The sequence below is a fragment of the Microtus ochrogaster genome, chromosome 18 (assembly GCF_000317375.1).
Source record: "Microtus ochrogaster isolate Prairie Vole_2 chromosome 18, MicOch1.0, whole genome shotgun sequence".
Classification (NCBI taxonomy): Eukaryota; Metazoa; Chordata; class Mammalia; order Rodentia; family Cricetidae; genus Microtus; species Microtus ochrogaster.
The window spans coordinates 39662963-39682840 of NC_022020.1; the positions used below are offsets into that span (position 1 = coordinate 39662963).

The following is a 19878-nucleotide window of genomic DNA, read 5'->3' on the forward strand; positions in this document are numbered from 1 at the left end:
CTTTCCTCCCTGGACTGTTTGTTTTGTTTTCACATTTTCCATAGAAGAAACAGCAAAAATAATGTGTTTTCTGGTTTGTTTATTTCTCTCTCTCTCTCTCTCTCTCTCTCTCTCTCTCTCTCTCTCTCTTTCTCTTCTCTCTCTCCCTGTGTATACACTCAAATATGAACATGTGGATGTGTGTTGGTAATATATAAATATGAATCAGAAACATGCCAGAAGTTAGCCTTAAATTTAAATGAAAGTTTTCATTTGCTCTAAACTGAAAAAAAAAAAAAAAAAAAGAAAGAGAGACAGGACATAAAGTTGGGAGGGAGATAGGGTAAACCGCATCTGGGGAGTTTGGAGGGAGGCAGCGGTATAGGGACACGATGGAAATAAGTTGTATAAATACATAACATTTTCAAAGAATGCATAAAGATGTTGTTTTTAAAAAGACACACGTGTTTGCTGAGATGGACAGGAGATTTTTGGCTCTAAGCCTTTGAAGGATTTATCTCCTTAAAGCAACATTTTTTTTTCCTCAAAAAAATCACTTGAAAAGGATTGCGCTCCACGGCACAAACTATACACTGCAAGAATCAAGAGACAAGCCTTGGAGTCCAAAGACTGGAGTTCAAGTTAGAGTCCAAAGACTTGGGAAGACTGTCGAGTGTTCCCATCTCTCACTATTTAACGAAGTCCTTTAACAAATATTCCCATTCATTCTTGCGTTTGTTCAGTCAACAACTTGTGTTGAGAATTCTCTGATCCAAGCATAGAGAATAAAACCAAACAAAACACCAAGACACAAGACCCTCCTGTGCTCAGTGAGCTCGCACCTGGATAGGTGACAGTCAGAGGACGTGCAAGCATCTAAGTAGGCAGAGCCTTGCAGACAAGATGGCAGCCTGAGCCCACATGATACTCTCTCAACGTGTGGGTCACAACCCCTTGGCAAATCTCTATCTCCACAAATGTTTACATCACGACTCCTAACTTTAGCTAAATGACAGTTAGGAAGTAGCAACAAAATAATTTAAAGGTTGGAGTCACCCACCTTAAACATGAGGAATTTTTTAAAGGGTCACAGCGTTAGGAAGAGAAGCACTGTGGTAGAACAACTTACGGCCCTTGAGGAGGAAGTGTTCAGGATGGCAGGGAGTGTGTCAGTTACTTTTCTTATCGCCTGGACAAAAGCAACTTTGGGGGTGTGGGGAACTTCAGTTCTCAGTCTAAGTATACAGTCCGGACGACAGGGAAGCCATTGCCCTCCTGAGCGTGAGGCAGCTGATCACGCGGCATCTGTCGTCAGGAAGAAGAGAGGGCTGTCTGTGGGCGTACAGCGTTCGTTCCTATTCCCATTCATCCCAGGACCTCCGCCCGTGGAATGGTGCCTCCCACATTTAAAATGAGTCTCCCCACCTCAATTAACCTATCGTGGAAACTCCCTCACACACATGCCCAGAGATCTTTGCAGATTGTTCTAAATCGCATCACCTTGACGATTGAGAATAAGCATCACAGAATCTTAGCATGACCCAGCCACGTGAAAGCCAGCAAAGGGGACTGAAAAACCAAAGAATGAGCAATGCCCACTTCCTTGATCCAGGAGCAAACTTAGCAATTATGACGAAGTAAAGAGAGCCAGTGTGGCTGCTGAATAGTGATCGAACTAAAGAACAGCAGGAGAGGGGGTGGGCAGAGGATGTGGCCAGATGCCAAAGCGAGCTTGGTTTCCTATGTGTAGTAGACAGCACTGCCAGCAGGGTCCAGCTTTTATGAAATCCTATCACAGACTGAAAGTGACTTACTCCAATCGTCTGTGGCCACAAGTCTTTCAGAGTTAGGAGTTCTCTATATTTTAGGTGTTTTGTGTGTTTGTTTGTTTGTTTTTCAGATAGCCTGTAGCTCATCACTCTAGTGATGGGAAGTATATAATCTCATGAGACTGCCCATCTTAAAAATGTTAACAGGCTGTGCACGCTTTAATCCAAATGTCCCAAACTTGAAATGCTCTAAAATCTAAAACTCATTCGACATCATGCCAGCCCCCTACATGGTTTGGATTTTGGAACCATCTTATTAGATTTCCAGGTCAGGGATGTTCAACATATAGAACCGTACCCTGTGGAAAGACTCCAGGCGACAGAGCTCAGGTGGGGAGGGGGCATTAGAGAGAGAAAGTGAATGGGAAGAGTGGGGAGGGGAGAGGCGAGACCGGCCTCTGGGGAACAGAAGAGAGGAGAGGTAGGGAGGGAGACAAGCAAACACACTCACATGGGCAGGCAGACGGATGGATGGACAGAGGGAGACAGAGAGAGAAAGAGAGAGGGATGGAGGTGGCCAGGGCCCTTAAAAGAGAACATAGCGAGTATACACCGGGTGGTGCTCTTCTTGGTCACAGCTGAGGACATATACTCCAAGGTCAGGCCAGGGCAGGTGGTGAAGCTAACTGGGGCATTGTTTTAGTCTCACAAGTGTGATATAAATTTGTTGGTAATGAAAACGTTTTAATTATTTACAGGCACAAAATTTTAAGGTTAAAACAAATTTAGGCCGTCTAAAGCCAATCAGATTTTTTTTTAAAGAATGATTTTTTTTTTTGTCCCACAGAGGCAGCCGTCCTATTCATCCCTTTATTAACAGAGTACAAATTCTGTTGAGATGAATTTTGTTAATCTGTCAAACCTGGTGTCCCTTGAATTTCACCTGCTCCTTTCCTGGAACCTTAGAGACGCAGGACACAGTTTCCCCTGGAAAGGGGAACTGTTTGATATGTGGAAAGGGCTGTCCTGTGCCCCCCCCCCCGCCCGCCCAGGGTTTACATTTTCCTCCATGCTGCCGAGTGCCTCCTGGGCACCCATATTGTTCTACTCAGGATGAAAACACCTTCCCAGCAGCCTTCTCGGAATGCAGCACCCACGGCTAAATCTGAAGTCTCGCCGTCGTATGCTCAGCCCTGTGCAACAGCTTACCGTGCTATACGTGGCTTAACATGTACCTTTCCTGCACTTGGGGTCTGTCCTTTCGGCCTGTGTTCTGTGATGACAGGGACAGAGCTCACCTTGGATGTAGCCTTAAACAGTCGATGGACATATAGCCCAAGGCTCACCTCTCTTCATCCCTGCACCTGGGTCAGCTTGCATTGTGGGCTGTGAGAGAGGCAACTGTCATGGTGTTGTCAGAGGTTCTGAGTTGAGTTCTAGCACCTTCCACCAGCTCGCCACAGCCTGGGAGTCCCCCTGGAGTACCCTTCTCTTAGCTAAAGGACTTGAGTCTCTATCTTCTCCTAATAAGGATAATATTGTCATTGATCATTACTAGGCTTCAGATTTTTGTGTGTATGCGTGTGTGAGAAAGATTTTGCAAAGAAGAAAGGGTGGAGGGATTTTGGAGATACGCATGAGGTAGGAGGGAGACAAATTACTGAGGAATGGGAAGCCAGAGAACATATTCTGTTCATGGTGTACTGGAGTCGTGCAAGGTGCCCCTGAGACTTCAGGGACTCCTCAGGGACTCCTCATTCCAGGCATTGTGCCAAATCTTCTGTAAACATTTCCCTTCTCCACCAAATAATTCTGAGGAAGGACCATTATTGTGGCCATTCTACTTATGAGGACCCAAGCCCACAGTTCATAATTTGCCCAAAATTCTTGAGCCATCAAGCGGATCTGAAACCAGATCCTCTGTCTCCAAGACCCCCATGAATACGAGTCAGCTGAGGGGTACTTGAATTCCAGGAACATGTGTATCAAGTAGTGTAGGGTGAGGACCAGCAGCAAGAGAAGGTTGTGTGTGAAATGTTCACATCTGATAAAGGAAGTAATCCATGAAACCTTTGCACGTATTCCCTGCCCAATAGCTACATCTCCAAGACAGTGAGTGTTAACTTCATGGCTGTCTTCAAATGAGGGCAGAAATGCATCATGCAACATATGGTATTCAAATAAAATATCCAGTTTCATCGGCTTGGAGGTTTTTTTTAAAGTTAATTAGATATTCAAAGATGCATTTGTTTCAAATTCATGATGCTATCACTGCCCTGTGATTCTTTGAAAACAAGTATCTGCTAATCTCACTATCCGCTTTTCTTGGGCAGAAAGGCAAATAAATACGAATCCTCCTTTGGATCTGGGAACGGAAATTCAGTCAGGTTAGAAAGCTTAGTTGTGCCGCTGTGATAAATACGCCTCCCATAGCTCTGAGAATAGATTCGGAAAGACTTTCGATGCTGGAATAATATGAATTGTTGCTCGTATGACACCAAATAGAAGAAACCATTCTCTCCAAAACTTGGTTTCTTTTAAAAAGTCATTTGTATATATTTCAAAGCATTGTCAATTTGCTGTATTTTTAGACCCTGTTCCTTCAAACTTTGTGACAAACTCTGAAGCTATGAAAACAAACGCTTCCACGCTGTTTGAAGATTTACAAGGATTTTAGCCATCACCTAAAATAATAAATTGGCATCAAATGTGTGCCGTAGACATTGTTGTGACATAGTTAATGTTGCTAAATATATAAACCTCCTGATTTCAATTTGTATTGAGGTTTAATGCCACAAACATGAAAGTAAAAGTTAGCTGGGCAGTTTTAGTATAGTTTTTTTTTAAAAAAGCATGCAGATTAATCCATTTCCCATGATGTAACATAAAATGTACTCCAAAGAAAAGAATAGGGAAACAAATTTTCCAAGCTCTCAGTCAAAAAAAGATTGCTTTGGGGGCTGGAGCAATGACTCCATGGTTAAGAGCAAGGACTGTTCTTGCAAATGACCTAAGTTCGTGCCCAGCACCCACCCACCTTAGGCTACTCAGAGTGGTGTGTGACTGCAGCTCCAAGGAATTTGATGTCCTCCCCTGGCTTCTGTGGGCAACTGGACTCTTATGCATATACCCTCCCCACAGACACACAAGCATACACATAATTTTAATAATAAAAATAAATCTTAAAATGGAAAATTCATACTTTAATATGATACATCTAAAATATTTAAAAGATCTCAGCAACATTGAAATTTCATGTGCAGATAAGTGTGTTCTTTGCCTCAAACAGTTGCTTTAGCCCAATATGATATTGCATGCTTATAATCTCAGGGACTCGGGAGGCAGAGGTAGGAGGATCTTGAGTTCAAAGTCACCTTGGGCTTCACAGTGAGACTTTTTATCTTTCTTGAACAATAGTATAATTCTAAAGATGTTATAATCTGTTATTTTAAAACATGGTAACTTAAATAAAACTATAATTACCTTGCCACTGAAACAATTGTATCTTTTCAGGTTTTTCCCTGAGACTCTTTTTGTGCCTGCAATTGTACTACAAACCATGTCAGCTGATGCGTTTTTCATTACTACAGAGTTTGTGTGCAGGCCAACATTGTGAGAGTGGGCCACAGAATGTTCCTGGATAAGTGGAGCTGCCCCCCACTCTCCAGATTACTGGCTTACTTTTATTGGAGTCTAAAAAACTCCTCTCTCTCACACTGCTCCTTAGAGAAAATGGTTGGTAGAAATAAGTGCAGGGAAGGAAACATTGAGGAAGAACAAGAAAGCTGAGGATGCAGAGAAAAATCACCAGACAGACGAGGGGTGTGTGTGTGTGTGTGTGTGTGTGTGTGTGTGTGTGTGTGTGTAAACTGAAGCAAAGAGACCAGGCACTCCATACACACGCAGACAGCCTCTTAAAGAAGTATGGCCCTGCAGAGGCTTTCTTCTCAGGAGGTCCAATCCCTGTCACTCCTCCCCAGTCCAGTGCAAACCTGTGGCTGTGGAGAGATGTTTTCCTTTAAACTCCAGTGCATCTCTGTCACACACCACCCTCTTCTTAATGATGGATTCCCCTGTTGTTCAGTCATCCCATCTCAGGCTCTGTCTCCGTATGTCCTCTGTTCTGATTCTCCTGTAAAGAGGGCTGGGTGGAAATGGAAACACAATTCAGTTGGTAAGGTGCTTGCCTAGCATGCATGAAGTTCTGGCTTCAGTCCTCAGCACCACATAAACCAGACATGGTAGTGCACGCTTGGAATGCTAGCACCTGAAAAGTGGAGATTCAAGCCAGAATCCATGAAGTTCTGGGGCTTCCGCTTCTGAGAGAGAGGGGCGGGAGAGGGAGAGAGTGGGGGAGGAGATTCAGGCCTCCAAGACATATTCAGGTATTAGAATCCTAGAATCCCAGAGTTGAAGGATCTTCTGCAGAGGTATGATTGTCGATAGTGACCCCCTCCCCCGCCATAAGGCATCTATCTGCTCAGCTAGACCCTTTCATCCCTGTGCTCAACCCAAGTGTTTGCAGCATCACTCAGTCCTGAGCCTGTGTAGGCTCTCAAGCCTCACTCCATCAGTGTGGTACAGAACCAACACCAATGTTGGCAGCATCACTGGTCCTGAGTCTGTGCACTCTCAAGTCTTAATGCAGACCCAGATTCTGAACCTACAGTTTCCAAGCTTGCTCCCAGGCTGTTTATTTATTTATGCACATCCAAGTTTAAGACACTTTGACCTAAGTCACTGGGAATCCAACCTGTTGTCCTTAATGAAACACAACAATCTCCTCCAAAATTTATTATCTGCTGTGTCTCTCCAAGCTTAAAATTCAGGTAATGGTGTCCAAAGGTGGTCATGAAGCTGTGCAGCGGGAAATGTTTCTGTCGCCATGAAAGACAAAGAGTGATTTGCTACTGGTCCAGCAAGCTTTTCTAGTGCCCCTCCCCCTGCCTTTGGCTTTCCAGCCACATCAATCATTCCGTGTCTTAGGCTCCTTCACAGGGACTGCCCTTCCTTTCCCCTTCACCACTAAAGGAATCCCTTGGGTCCCTTTAACTGACTCCCTAGACCAGTAATATCCAGTAGAAATATATACTGAGCCACATATATAACGATTTTTTAGCATCCTTATAGAATAAATACCATTAAATAGATGGGTTTATTTCATAATGCTTTGTTTATTATTATTATTATTGTTATTATTATTATTATTATTATTATTATTATTATTATGCTTAAAAATTACTATCATTTAGACATGTGCCAACAACTATCTTTTAAGATTTTCACAACCAAAAGCTTCTGAAAGAGACAGTGAAGGTCTAGGTTATACCAGCACCTACCACAACCGACCGTATCGTTTCCTAGCTCCCTGTATTTTGCTCTCCTCCTGAACTGTCTAAAGAGCCTTTCTTTCTTCTCCCGTTCTTTTGTGTGCACGAGTGTGGGGTAGTAGTTAGCAGTACTCAGGAGTGAATGGAGAGCGTGTCACTTGCTAGGTACTTGGTCCACCACTGAGTTTTAGTCCCAGCCCTGCTTTTCCTTTATGTTTTGAGACCAAGTCTAACTAAGTGTGTAAGCTGGCTTTGAACTCATTCTGCAGTGCCAACAGCCGTTGAAATCAACTGACTTTAAAGAGTTATGAAAAACCGCACCTCTACTTCTCTACGTCCATTTGCCCTAAGCATCTACAGTATTTGCTGCCCTGCTAGAGACCACCACCACTTCCATCTCATAAAATCCATTGACACTTATTTTTTAGCCTCGTGGGAGTATTTGAGTCTATTGGCCACTGCTGCCTCCCTCTTGATTTCCTTCCTAACTCGTTGAGAATTCTCCTTTACATGTCTTTCTCTGTCTTTGACCATCAGCAGTCAAGTGAGCTAAATATTCAGTAGGGACACCCTCTCTCCTTCCTGCTTCTAGGTCTCCTTGATTGCTCAGATGGTTTCTGATACTCTCTACCTGCAACTCTTAATCTCCAGCTTCCTTTTCAACAATCTACTCAGTATCTGCATTAACTGTCTCACTGAATTTCAAGAGAAATTCTTGAATCAACTTCAACATGGTTTTTAGAGGATCACACACAAACACCACACACACACACACACACACACACACACACACACTGAGCGTGTACCTCATTAAATAGCTCTTGACTTACCAGACAATTTGCTGTGTTGCTGAAGGTGGAATTTTCTTGCTCACTCACGCCTCATTCATTCCATCTCTACATCCTGGGTCCTCTGTGCTCTGAGAATGTCTTTGGACTCCCAGGAGTGTCCGCCTGGGCTGAGTGCAGTGGATGGCAGTGACAAATGCAGGTCAACACAAAATCATCAACTGACTTAAAACATGGTGAGGGGGTTGTGACATTTTAAAAAGTTCTGGCGTGTCAAAGAATTGGACATGCCTGTGAGTTAGAATGAATGTTTGTGCTCCTATAAAATTTGCATATTAGAAATCCCCAAGATGATATTACATATAGGCGGAACCTCAGGGGAGGCTGTTAGGTCGTGAGGGCGGAGCCCCCATGAACGGGATTAGGGCCCTCACAAAAATGGCTGTGTATTGGCCCCAAATAGCCTTCCTTGTCTTCATCTCCCGCCCGTCCCTGCGGCTCTCTCTGTCAGCGTCTCTGCTGCTTTAGATCTTTCCACATGTGCTACATTCTCCCCAGATTGTCACTGAATTGCCCTTTCTCTCTTACTTCTTTAAATTCACATATGCTTGGCTGTTTCTCCTTGGATTTAAGAATTGCCTCCTAGACGGGTTTTCTCCGTCATGTACACCCTCATGCTGACTCATTTCCATAAAAGCACGTTGACTTCCATCATATTTTTGTCTGTATATGCTCTTGCATTATTGTCTAGACAAGGTTGTATCTATTTCAGTCTCCCCTGCGGGGAAAAGAGAATTGTGTGCACAGAGGACACTTAGCAAATGCTTACTGAATAAATGGGTCTGGTAAGAAGACCTTAGCACTCAGTCTGTGACCGACCACTCTGGCTATGCATCCTTTGTCCTGTTCATGCACCCCTTGATTATATTCAAAGGAGATTGACAGCTTTAGCCAGGAGTCTCAGTGATCAGATAAATCCAAATTTAGACTTGACACTGCCAATTATAAACAAGACGGAGAAAATCTGCTCGACTGTCATTTAGCCAAGTTATTATTAAAACCCTTTCCTAAACTTTCTTCCCTTAACTTTGTAGTTTGATACTCGAGGAGTGACCGAATTCAGGAAGAGCTCATGTTGGGATTTTAGTTAAAGGGAATCTAAAGTGGCTCCATCTGTCCTTGCCACTGGTTGCTGGGATTCCATGACCGACATGTGACCCAAATAGAGAGACGGTAAATTGTCTGTTTAGGGAGTGGTTTTAGTTTTGACAGAGTAGTCCTCTGGTACTATGGAAAGCTAGAATCAGGCAACCTTCTTCCTGATTGAGAAATCAGAATGCTTCATGATTTTCCACACAATGCTTAAAATTCCCCTAGTTCTCATTTGTTTTTGAGTGAGAATCCATAAAAACTGCCCATCCATCTTTGAGACGTGTTATGAAAAATCTCCGATGAAATCATGAACTCTCCTGTGGTCAGAAATACAGAAAGTCTGATGTGGATGTATTGGCCATTTTAAAGTGTTAAGTGAAGGAAAATCCCAGTGAAGGTACCGTTTTGTGGGATCCAGGAAACACATGGTACACATTGTTACACAAATGTCTGTGAAGTGTGTACTGACATAGCTAATTCCTACATGAAGATACACATGCCACACTTAAACATGAAATAAGCTGCCATTCGAGGAGATGGCAAGTAGAAAGTATGTATTTTTCAAACACACACACACACACACACACACACACACACACACAACCTTACCCATTTCCTGCCCCTGTCTGTCCTTGTCTCTTGTCTGCTCTCTTCCTATGGAGCAGCATAACTCTGTGCTTTGTCCTTGGCAGTAGATCAGCACTGTAAAACGTCGCCACCTTCAGTTAAAAGGGGTTAGTGTGTGTCTGCACATCCAGAAAGCGCTTTCGGGCTACTACTCCCCAGCTGTCTTTTTCCATGTGTCTCAGCTTGATGAGTCTTTTCATTGACCTTTCGCTGTGTCTCTTTGCACAATCCCAGAGTGAAAGAGAGAAGGGAGGAGGGGCGAGAGGGAACCTAGGAAATGGGTCTGGAATGAACCCCAACTTAATCCACTCGCAAGGTTTTGCTAATGTCACAATGAAGGCTAGCATACTTTCTGCATGACAGAATAGCTCTGAAAGAGTGTATTTTCTTCAGACCTACCAATTGCCAGTCTGTGTAAACTGTACTTTTGAAGCCCCAGGATTTAAACTTGTCCAAATACTGCGTCTGACTTCATGACAGACTATGCCTCTGTGGTAAAGATGTATCTTTTCTAGCCAGGTTTATAGGATTTGAATATTTCAGTGAGTTTTCGCAGAACAAAGAAACAGGCAGAGATCGACTAGTTAGTTATCTGAGCAAGTCTACATAGTTACGGGCAGGGCTGGGAGTAATAAAACATGAACCTGACATGTTCAATAACAGCTGCTTGGTGTCAGTGGCCTTTTAAAGACAGGAGGTTTAAGACCCAAATCGATGGCATTTTCCTCACAGCATGTGAACAGATAGATGAATGGGGTATTTATAAGAATAAAGTCATGTGTATACTTACCCTTCAATCTCAGGATACCCTCAATAAAGGGCCTGGGGTATCAGTGAAAAGGATGAGCAAGCAACCCCAGAGGAACATTCCAGAAGTGTGTGTTCCATTTACACACCTCACTCTTCCCAGCATAAGGTCCTGACACAATTCTCAAAAGTTAGAGTTCCCTCAACAGCCATCCCTTGGATCAGGTTACAGACTAACCTGTAGGGCAGTGCAAAAGGTCACTCCTCCTGTACTTCCCATTCAGATCCAGGCTCGTCCCCTTCTTCCTACGGTCACGAGGAGATGGAAGCCATCTGTCATCAGTCCTTAGAGATCCTAAGGTGTTTTGTTCCACGGGTCCACTGCAGATGTCACTTGGCCAGTGGTAACAAAGCTCAGGACTCTAGCATTGGCAAGCCCGTTCTTTCCTATTCGCCCTCCCAGTGAAGTGAGAATAAAGGGAAACAGAGGAGGCCAGCACTGGACTTGCCTAGTACGCACCCAGCCTTGGGCTTGGTCTCCAACGCTGCATCAACTGAACATTTTTGGTGACTCGTCATCTCAACATTCAAGAAGTGAAGGTGGGAGGATCAGAAGCAGAAGGTTATCCTTGGCTACATAGCAAGTTCAAGGACAGCCTGGGATATATGAGACCCTATATTTATAAAAAAAATGGTTAAAATAAAAGAGATAGAATTCTGGAGAACATGTAGGGTATATTTCTTATAGACTGCTATGGATATGTAGTGTGTTGTATATATACTTGAATTAAATTTGTAGATGGGCATTGTTCTTCTGTTTCCTGACTGCCCAGACCTGAATAATCACACAGAAACTATATTAATTGCAACACTTCTTGGACAATGACTCAGGCATATTTCTAGCTAGCTCTCCCATATTGAATTAACCCATTTCTATTAATCTGTGTATCACCATGAGGCTATGGCCTACCAGTAAGATTCTGGTGTCTGTCTCCTTTGGCAGCTATATGGTGTCTCCCTGACCCGCCTACTCTCTCTATATATATCTTTATGTTTGGATTTCCCTCCTGGCTTTATTCTGCTCTGCCATTGGTCAAAACAGCTTTCTTCATTAACCAATAGTAACAAAACACATTCACAGCATGCAGAGGAGAATTCCACATCTTAAATTGACCATTTTGTTTCTCACAGAAAGTAGAATCCATTTAACTTGACAGATCCTTTCTTTCTCTTCTCACTGTCTCATGCTAGTTTTCTAATGTGGAATATGGATACAGCTCTCCATATTTAGAAGTAAAATAAATGGGCATTTTAGGAGCCAACATTGATGTTTTAGTCTTAAAAGTTGGGTCTACTATGGCAACAGCAAACGTTCCATTATCTTCTTAAAGAAAACAATTTATCAAGCCTAGGAGCCAGAGAATTACGTGTCAGCAATCGTCTCAGCCTCATAATTATAAATTTGTGAGGATCCGGTAAAATGCATGAATCCAAAAGAATTATAGTGTTTCATTGTGAGTCAGAATCAAGAACCCTGTTATTTGTAGACATTCTACATCATCAGAGATATTTAGGGAGGGTCAGATCTTAGCAATAATATTGCCTAACCTTGTTATTTTCCAGATGAGGAAATTTAAATTAAGAATTTTTTTTGGATTTTTTGAGACAGAGTTTCTCTGTGTTGCCCTGGCCTTCCTGGAACTTACTCAGTAGACTAGACTGACATCAAACTCAGATGACCTGCCTCTATCTATCTCCCAAGTGCTGAGATTAAAGGCATGCACCACCACCACCCCACAAGAATTTCTTAAGAGAGGACATTAAAAGTGCCTCACTATGTGGCATGTCTTCTAACTGTCCAAGCCACTTTAATAACTTAGCTCACCTCAGTTTAGAAGAAAAAAAAATGGGCTCATTGTAACAAAACTTGTTTATTATACTTGGCATTTTTGGTCCCTTCACTCACTCACAGAAAGGCTGGGTCACCTTTGAAGATCTTTGCTAGGCAATGAGCTGGTCACAAGCAGAAGTAGCTTCTTGAAGAACCCGTATCCTTGAGGGACCTCAGGAGAAGGTGAGGTTGGTATGGCACATCCAGACTTGCTGCAGGCATGTTCAAGTATTGCCAGGGAGCTGAGACTTAAAGCATTTTTTTAAAAAACTCTCCCAGCTGTTTCCTGGGAGAGTCAGAAGAAGGGGCTCAGTGGAGCAACACTGGATGACTCGTGTGTGATGAACATGACAGCAGCAAGGAATTCGTGGGAAAAGGCCCAAAGGCAAGAACAATGATAGATGGCCATAGCATTTCCAGAAAGATTGGATTTAACAGAGGAGGAGAACGGAAAGGCGGGGCTTTGGGAATCATGAATTATGAGAGAAGAAGGTAAATTATAAGGTGAATGAAAGAACCATTGCAGACGAGGCTAAAGAATTTTGCTATGAACAAAAAAGCCAGTGTCCACAAACCTTGTAACTTAAGGGACATTTTACATCATGTGCTATATCCAAAAGTCCCTTTTTTGTTTTATCTTTAAATATATATAATGTATGCTTTTATTTATTTAATATTTCTAAAGTACTTTACTTCTAAGAATATTTGTTTCTTGAAAGAAACTGTCATATTGTAAACAGAATACCAATATTTCTTGAAATGAGGTCATCATTGAAAGGAATGTGATGAGCATGGAACCCTCCAGTTAATTCATATGAAAGCCACTGACCCTGAAGGCTGCAGTCAGTTTATTAAGGGCTATTCTACATTTTGGAGAGGAATTAAATTCTAGCACCAAACTAAGATTCCTTAAGCAAATGAGAAGGAAGAAGAAGGCTGACCACTGAATAGTTTTCTCACGCTGTAAATGAGGGTGTTTATCATGGATCCTAGGGTGTGTCTGACAGTAAGGAATATTCATTTTATACCTGAGGCAATATCATTTTAGGAAGTATGAGACACCTGAGGTTTGGGAGCTAATTTTGGGTGACAAATTCAATCTTACCCAAAGAGGGTTTAGCTAGACTAGAGAGACCAATGAGAGAAAGGAACCCAGTGTGTGATGGTTGTGAAAAAGGATCCTACTATAATCCAGTTAGTGCAGGAAGGGTACAGAAAAGGGGCCAGGTTTAAGAGAGATTTGGGATAAAGCCACAAATTTTTGTCTGAGCAGTGTGGGGCAGGGATCAAGGAAATAGAGGGACAAACGATGCCTTGGGGAATGAATGACTTAAGAGACTTTATAAATGACACTATGGTTGTTCATGCCAGGGTCAAGAGGATTGTAAAGGGGTGGGGGGGGGCTTCAGGAATGGCGAGAGTGGAAGCAGACAGAGGTGGACAGAGTCAGACGCCTGGATTCAGATGCACTGCCGTTCAGCGAATCTTGCATATTCTAGATCGACATTATTGCTTGCTGGCCTTTCGTAGTTATGAGGGGACTGAAATTTTCTTGCTAATGCCCAGAGCATCCCAAATGCCAGCTAGACTCTAGGAGACTGTTTTGCCTATAAACTGGCATCATAAACATCTATCTCATTACTGATCATTTTAAAATTTTGTGACTCCATCAGGTAGACAGATTGGAGGTGCACTCGGCATATTTACTGTTAGAAATAAGATGTTAAAGATGAACATCTCTAAAAGCAAAACATCATTAAGAACCTTCTTATGTAAACAATCTGCTGGGAATTTTGAAGGATAGAGAGCTAAATTAAACACAGATACTGTTCTCATTGAATTTGTAAAGATTAAGATAAAAATTCTCAGGGATTTAAATTGTCTTCACATGTCAACAATTTGTGCCTGGTTTCAAGCGAAGAAATCTAGCTTCAAAAACCTTCCCAGTAGCCCATTAGGGTGAAAAATGTTTCCACGGATGACTAGAATGTTATGACGGTTCTGTAGCAAAACAACAATAAAGCAAATTTGGTGGGACCCTTAAAGAATTGAAAGGGAAAACCTTGCCTGCTATTAATAATCTGTTTCTTATGCTGTGTTTATTTGCCCTGCTTAAGAAAGAAATGGGTGTTTGTCTTTTGTTTGCTGTATTTCTGTTCATCCAAATACGCGATGTGGCACAAAATTTGAGCTTTCTCGTGACACCCATTAGTTCATTTTTCATAAGCAGGTGTTCCCCCCTTGGCAATCAAGACAGGCTTGAAGGCCCAGATTTCATCCGAAGCCCACAAAACAAGCATTGGCTTGACTGAGGAAAAAGACAACATTCCCAAATGTTGACACTCCTTCTTCAGTTTCTAGACCTTTCTGTGGAAAGAAGGGCAAGAAGTGTTTTCATAAAACACAGGCAGAATTCATTTACATAGAGCGGTCTTAATGGCTCCTGTCAGAACAAAACAGCTGGGAAACATATGGTACCCATTTCCCTGTATCGCTTGGAAAAAAGTTCATATGTAAATAAAGCCAACATAAAAGAGTGGCCCTTTGAACCTGTGACCTCACATAATACATAAATATATCAGTACAGGGCACTCGTTGCATTGACCCACTAAGTCATGTGCTTTAAATATTTTAAAAACGTTCTAAGATTCATAGTTTTTAAGAGCTCCAAAGAAATCAAGGTAAGTGACAAAATATGAGCAGATATCATGCCAAGCAATAAGCATGTGTTTCACACTGTCTATGAATAGGTTTTCCCACAATATTTATAGATTTGGGGAGTGTTGGTGAGTAAAACCAAATACCTACTTACACCTTACAAGCTCCATGATCTCTGTCTCCCTGTTGCTTTGTGTGAAACAGGCACTGTGTGTCCTTAAGGCAGAGAAAATAGCTTGGCAGAAATTTCTGGCAAACGATAGCTTTTCATAGCTTCGTATTTTCAGGAAGAAAAGAACATATAAAAGGTAGACATTTTTATATTTATAGGAAATTGATTAGAATAATTGGCCTTTGCCTTTCCATATTGACATTTCCTAAATGACTTTAAAGACTCTAGCTTTTCCCGGCGATTATCGCTCCTTTGGGTTTATGAAGGGAACTTATTTCCCTCTGGGAAATTAAGCTGAAAATCCCTCAGAAGCATTACGCGTGTTATACGATTGAGTGAATCGTGCAGAGTGAGATTAAAGTTCACATATTGTGTCTGTCCGTCGTTTGCTCCAGGCTGAGAACTCTAGACACAAAATGGTGTGGGTAAGAGAAGCAGGCGGCAATCGAGATGCCTTCCTTCCCTTCGGGGTGTCCTTTACAATGTGTCTCTCACTGGGAAGAAACCAGCTCTCCTCCCATAGCTTTCAGAGTCTTCTTCGCTTCTAAAGTCCGAGAATTGGAAAAGCCTTGAGGTTGAAATGTGCAAAACAGACCTTCTGAACCTCATGCCAAGTTGTTGACCATTTGGGGGACAGAACTCGGGATTTTATGATGGGCAAGCCCACTCACTCCTCCCTTAGCTTGATTCCATAACTTCCCTGCATGATTTTAGGACAGATGTCGGTGTGAACAATGGCTAGAAGCACGAATTGAGGGATCCCTTTAACTGTAAGAAGCAGTCATTACCAGAGGTTACTGTAAAAGTCACAGGACAGAACACGCCTGCTGTCTCAGGGGCTCTCGCCCTTTGGCTGTGCCCAACAGCAAAGACAGGCAGGTTTGCTTACTCTGAGATGAAATCCTTCCCACCTGCTTTGTTTCATAGGATAGAGGGTAGTTGGAAGGAAGCTTTACCTGCCTGATGGACGATGATACAAACTAACAGTAGAAGAATAGAAACCTGTAAAGTAGCCTGCTAGCTTGCAAGAGTGCTGCCATCTGCCTTCTAGTAGAGGAGAATAGAGCCCTGCTGTGGGTGCAGGACTGCAGCTTTGTCGGTCCGCTCTGAGATAGGCTACCAAGCATCTTGCTTGTATTGTATTTATTAGAAGAGAATGTGGTTTTTATCTTTTCTCTCCCAATGTGCCTGACTGCCTCACTGTTCATCTCAACCAGTTGAAGGTAGGCCGGCCTGCAAATCTTTAACTGCACAAAAATGAGAGAAATTTAAAAAGCAATGTTGAGTACTAGTCTGCCTTCCCTCTTCGCCCTTCATGACTCCCCCCTTTTCTGGTTTCTCCCTTTCCCAACACGGAGAATGGTGTTGCTCTAAAGAGTGTGTCCTGTTGTCAAGTGGAAATGCATTATGTGGTGTCATAGGCTGAGAAGCACCACGAGATGGCCCTACACGATGTTAATCTAGGATGCTCAGTGTAGGGTATATTGGCTCCATCATGGCCTTTCTCCTGTGAACAGACGAGTACCTAGCCACTTTTTATGCTTTTCCTTGCTGTCCCTAAACATCTAACGGAAACCTGTCAGGTCACATAGTAGGTCACAATTTGAGTTTGTAGAAGATGAGCTATGATTCCTTCACATGGATGTCTTAGACATTAGAGATGTGTGTACAGGCAAGTACATGCTTCTGCGTGTGTACGTGTGTACATACGTCACTGGCTCACTGGCTTAGTGTAGGAGCCCAGTCCTATTCTCTTTTGTTTTTGTTTTAGGGTGGTGGCAAACATGTAAACAGTATCAGAGACACCCAATCATAAAATATCTGTCAGGATTTATTTATTTTAACTTTCTGCTGTTATCAATTAGTTCTGGGACATTATGTCATGACTTTCTTGTCTTTCTCTGACTTTCAGTGGTAAGTATGAAGCATTAGTCTTATGGATATATGTCCTGTCATGATTTTTATCCCCTTATAAAGCGGCCTACTGTGAGCATAACCTAAGTGAGCTATGTCTACCTACGTGGCCAAACTCTGTTTGAATTCCAGTTTAATAGTCTCCTCTATTATTTTTTTTAAACAGTTTCAAGCACTAGCTGGAATTGTGGTGTCTCAACTCTCATTACAAACCCACAAAAGCCCACTGGAATCGCTGATGTATACAGTAAGTTCCGCCCAGTGAAGCGCGTGTCTCCGCTGAAACATCAGCCAGAGACACTGGAAAACAACGAAAACGATGACCAAAAGAACAATACAGTAGAGTACCAGAAAGGCGGGGAGACTGACCAGAGCCCCCAGCCCGAGGAACTCAGCACTGATGATGGAGTCAGGGGGTTGCCAGGTAAGGGCTCCCAGCCCAGCCAGGCACTGGGCGAGCTGGAGCATTATGACCTTGACATGGATGAGATTCTGGACGTGCCTTACATTAAATCCAGTCAACAGCTGGCCCCCTTCACTAAGGTGTCTTCAGAGAAAAGGATTTTGGGCTTGTGCACAACCATCAATGGCCTTTCGGGTAAAGCCTGTCCTATTGGAAGCTCTGAGAACTCCACACCCAATATGACTCCATTTTGTGTTCTTTCTCCTGTGAAAAGTCCTCACTTGAGGAAAGCGTCAACCGTCCTCCAGGACCAGCACAAGCTCTGCACAGAAAACTCTGAGAGCTTACCTGCTCTGGGTAAATGCGCCCCTGCGTATGAGTCCGAGAACCACAGTAAAGACTTCCTGAACAAGGCTTTTAGTGATGCTCATAGTCGAAAAATTGAGAAGGCAGGGCCAGACTGCAAGCTCAGGGCCTTCCACCTGCAGTCCGCGGCAACAGGGGCCAAACCAGAAGAGCAGGTCAATGGCATGAACTGGACCAACGCCCAAGGCGCAGAAGAAAAAAGTGAGAACCTGAAGAAAGTAAGAAGCATACTGAACATTGTGAAAGAAGGACAGATATCGCTCTTGGTGAGTACTGTCTGTCTGTCTGACCTACAGACTCCGTCTCCTAACAGGATGGATTGTTTGTTTCACATTTTTCTGTGAACTTTTTTATTTGCTCTTTGAGTGTTTCCTATAGAATGTTTTGTTCATTTTCACCCCCTTTGTTTGATTCCTTGCTAAATCTTTACTTGCTGCTTTAGTTGAGAGGCGTGATATCTAAACGCCAAGGTTAGGAGGTTAATTCAGGGGACACAAATGGCTCCAGAAGAGTGTGGGTGCAGTTTAACATCGCCTGACCTCAGCTGAAATAAAGACATTTAATCTAAAAGGAAAACAAAACAAAGAGCCCTGCACTGTTTGCCAGTTGAGTTGATGCCTTTTTTTTTTCCCTTTGCTTTTCGAATGGTTCCCCATGCTCTCCCTCCGTTTCTGTGGGGACGTCAGTTTTCAGCTGATGGCAGACCTGCCAGATCTGGGAACAGAGAGTTCTCTGTTTCACCCTGATCATTATTCAGAGAAGTTGGGCCGGGGGGGTTGGAAAACATTTGCAGATACAGCTTCCCCTAGAGTTTGATTGTTCTCTGACACACACGGGGTTTTCGCTCTGCTCCAGCACTACGTGTCCAGGGAACATGAAGAATTGTCTCCAAGGACTCCAGACAGAGTTACTTGGTGTAAGAAACATCTATTGAGAAAGTGCAACTGAACTAGCATTCCATCCGCTGCACTGTTTTCCTAGCTTCCAGACGCTGATCGGATGGTAGCAATCCTGGGCTCCTACTCAGAGGATAAAGTCTACTTCAGGAAATGCACTGCCTGCATCGTGGCATCGCGACTCCACTAATGTTAAGCTTGCACAGAGAAACTATAGCATGCTGGGCCTGTTGTCACAAACAGGACAATGTGATTGAGCGATTTTATCACATGAAGCCGTAACTGGTTTCTCGTGAAAATGTCTTTTCCATTTTCCCCAGCTGTTGCCTCTGATTCTCTTCAGTTCATTGTTTTCCTTCATCTCATACATTCAGAAATCACAAATGCTAACACCACTGGGTTTGCCCAAAATATTCTTTCAGATACTTCATACTCAGAGGAGTGATAACAGCCAAAGAACTAGGTTGCCTCCAGATATCCCAGATGCCCCTGTGAGTCACTGGTATGTCTAGAGGTTGCTGTGAGCACACTAGTGGCCACAAGCTTTAGGTAACATGCAGAGGGAGGCTGTCTGACAAGTCAGGCCTTCGACACAAGCGCTTCATTCATCCAGCAAACCTACAACAGTCAATAAAACATAGCCCTGTCCCTCCAGCACTTAGCTGTGTGGTGACAGATAGAGAAGCTATTGCTTGCCATTAGTGTCCCCTCAGGGACCTAAAATACCAACTGCAAACCTTCACAGCTTATTGGTCCTAGCTTGGTGATCCTTTCTCTCAAAAACCATCTGTCCCTTGAGAGTACCTGTTCTAAAGCAGTGGATCTCAGCCTTCCTAATGCTATGGTCCCTTAATTCAGTTTCCCATGTTGTGGTGACCCCAACCATAAAATTATTTGTGTTATTACGTCATAACTGTGGTCTTGCTATGGTTACAAATTGTAATGTAAATATCTGTGTGTTCTGATGGCCTTAGAAGATGTTTTGTGAAAGCGTCAGTCATTCAACTCCCAAAGGGGTCACAACCCACAGGTTGAGAACCACTGTTCTAAAGCATGTTGTAAGTAAGACAAATAGCAAGGGATTCCACCTAACTAGATCCTTGCAAGGCCACCAGGGCCCTCATGAGCTGTTCCTTCTTTCCTGTGCCCAGAGGAGACCCTCCATAGTGTCTGGTTTTGGTTCATT

General features: G+C 43.0%; 1 protein-coding gene across 4 annotated transcripts in view; it reads left to right on the top strand.

The window, feature by feature from the left end:
• Positions 1–19878, top strand: part of Sncaip (synuclein alpha interacting protein) — a 143830-nt gene that overhangs the window by 85843 nt on the left and 38109 nt on the right. For all 4 annotated transcript variants that reach the window (XM_026783607.1, XM_013349612.2, XM_013349613.2 and 1 more), the window contains exon 4: positions 17194–18062. In XM_026783607.1, the coding sequence (XP_026639408.1) occupies positions 17194–18062 (869 nt within the window). The remainder of the gene's footprint in view (positions 1–17193; positions 18063–19878) is intronic.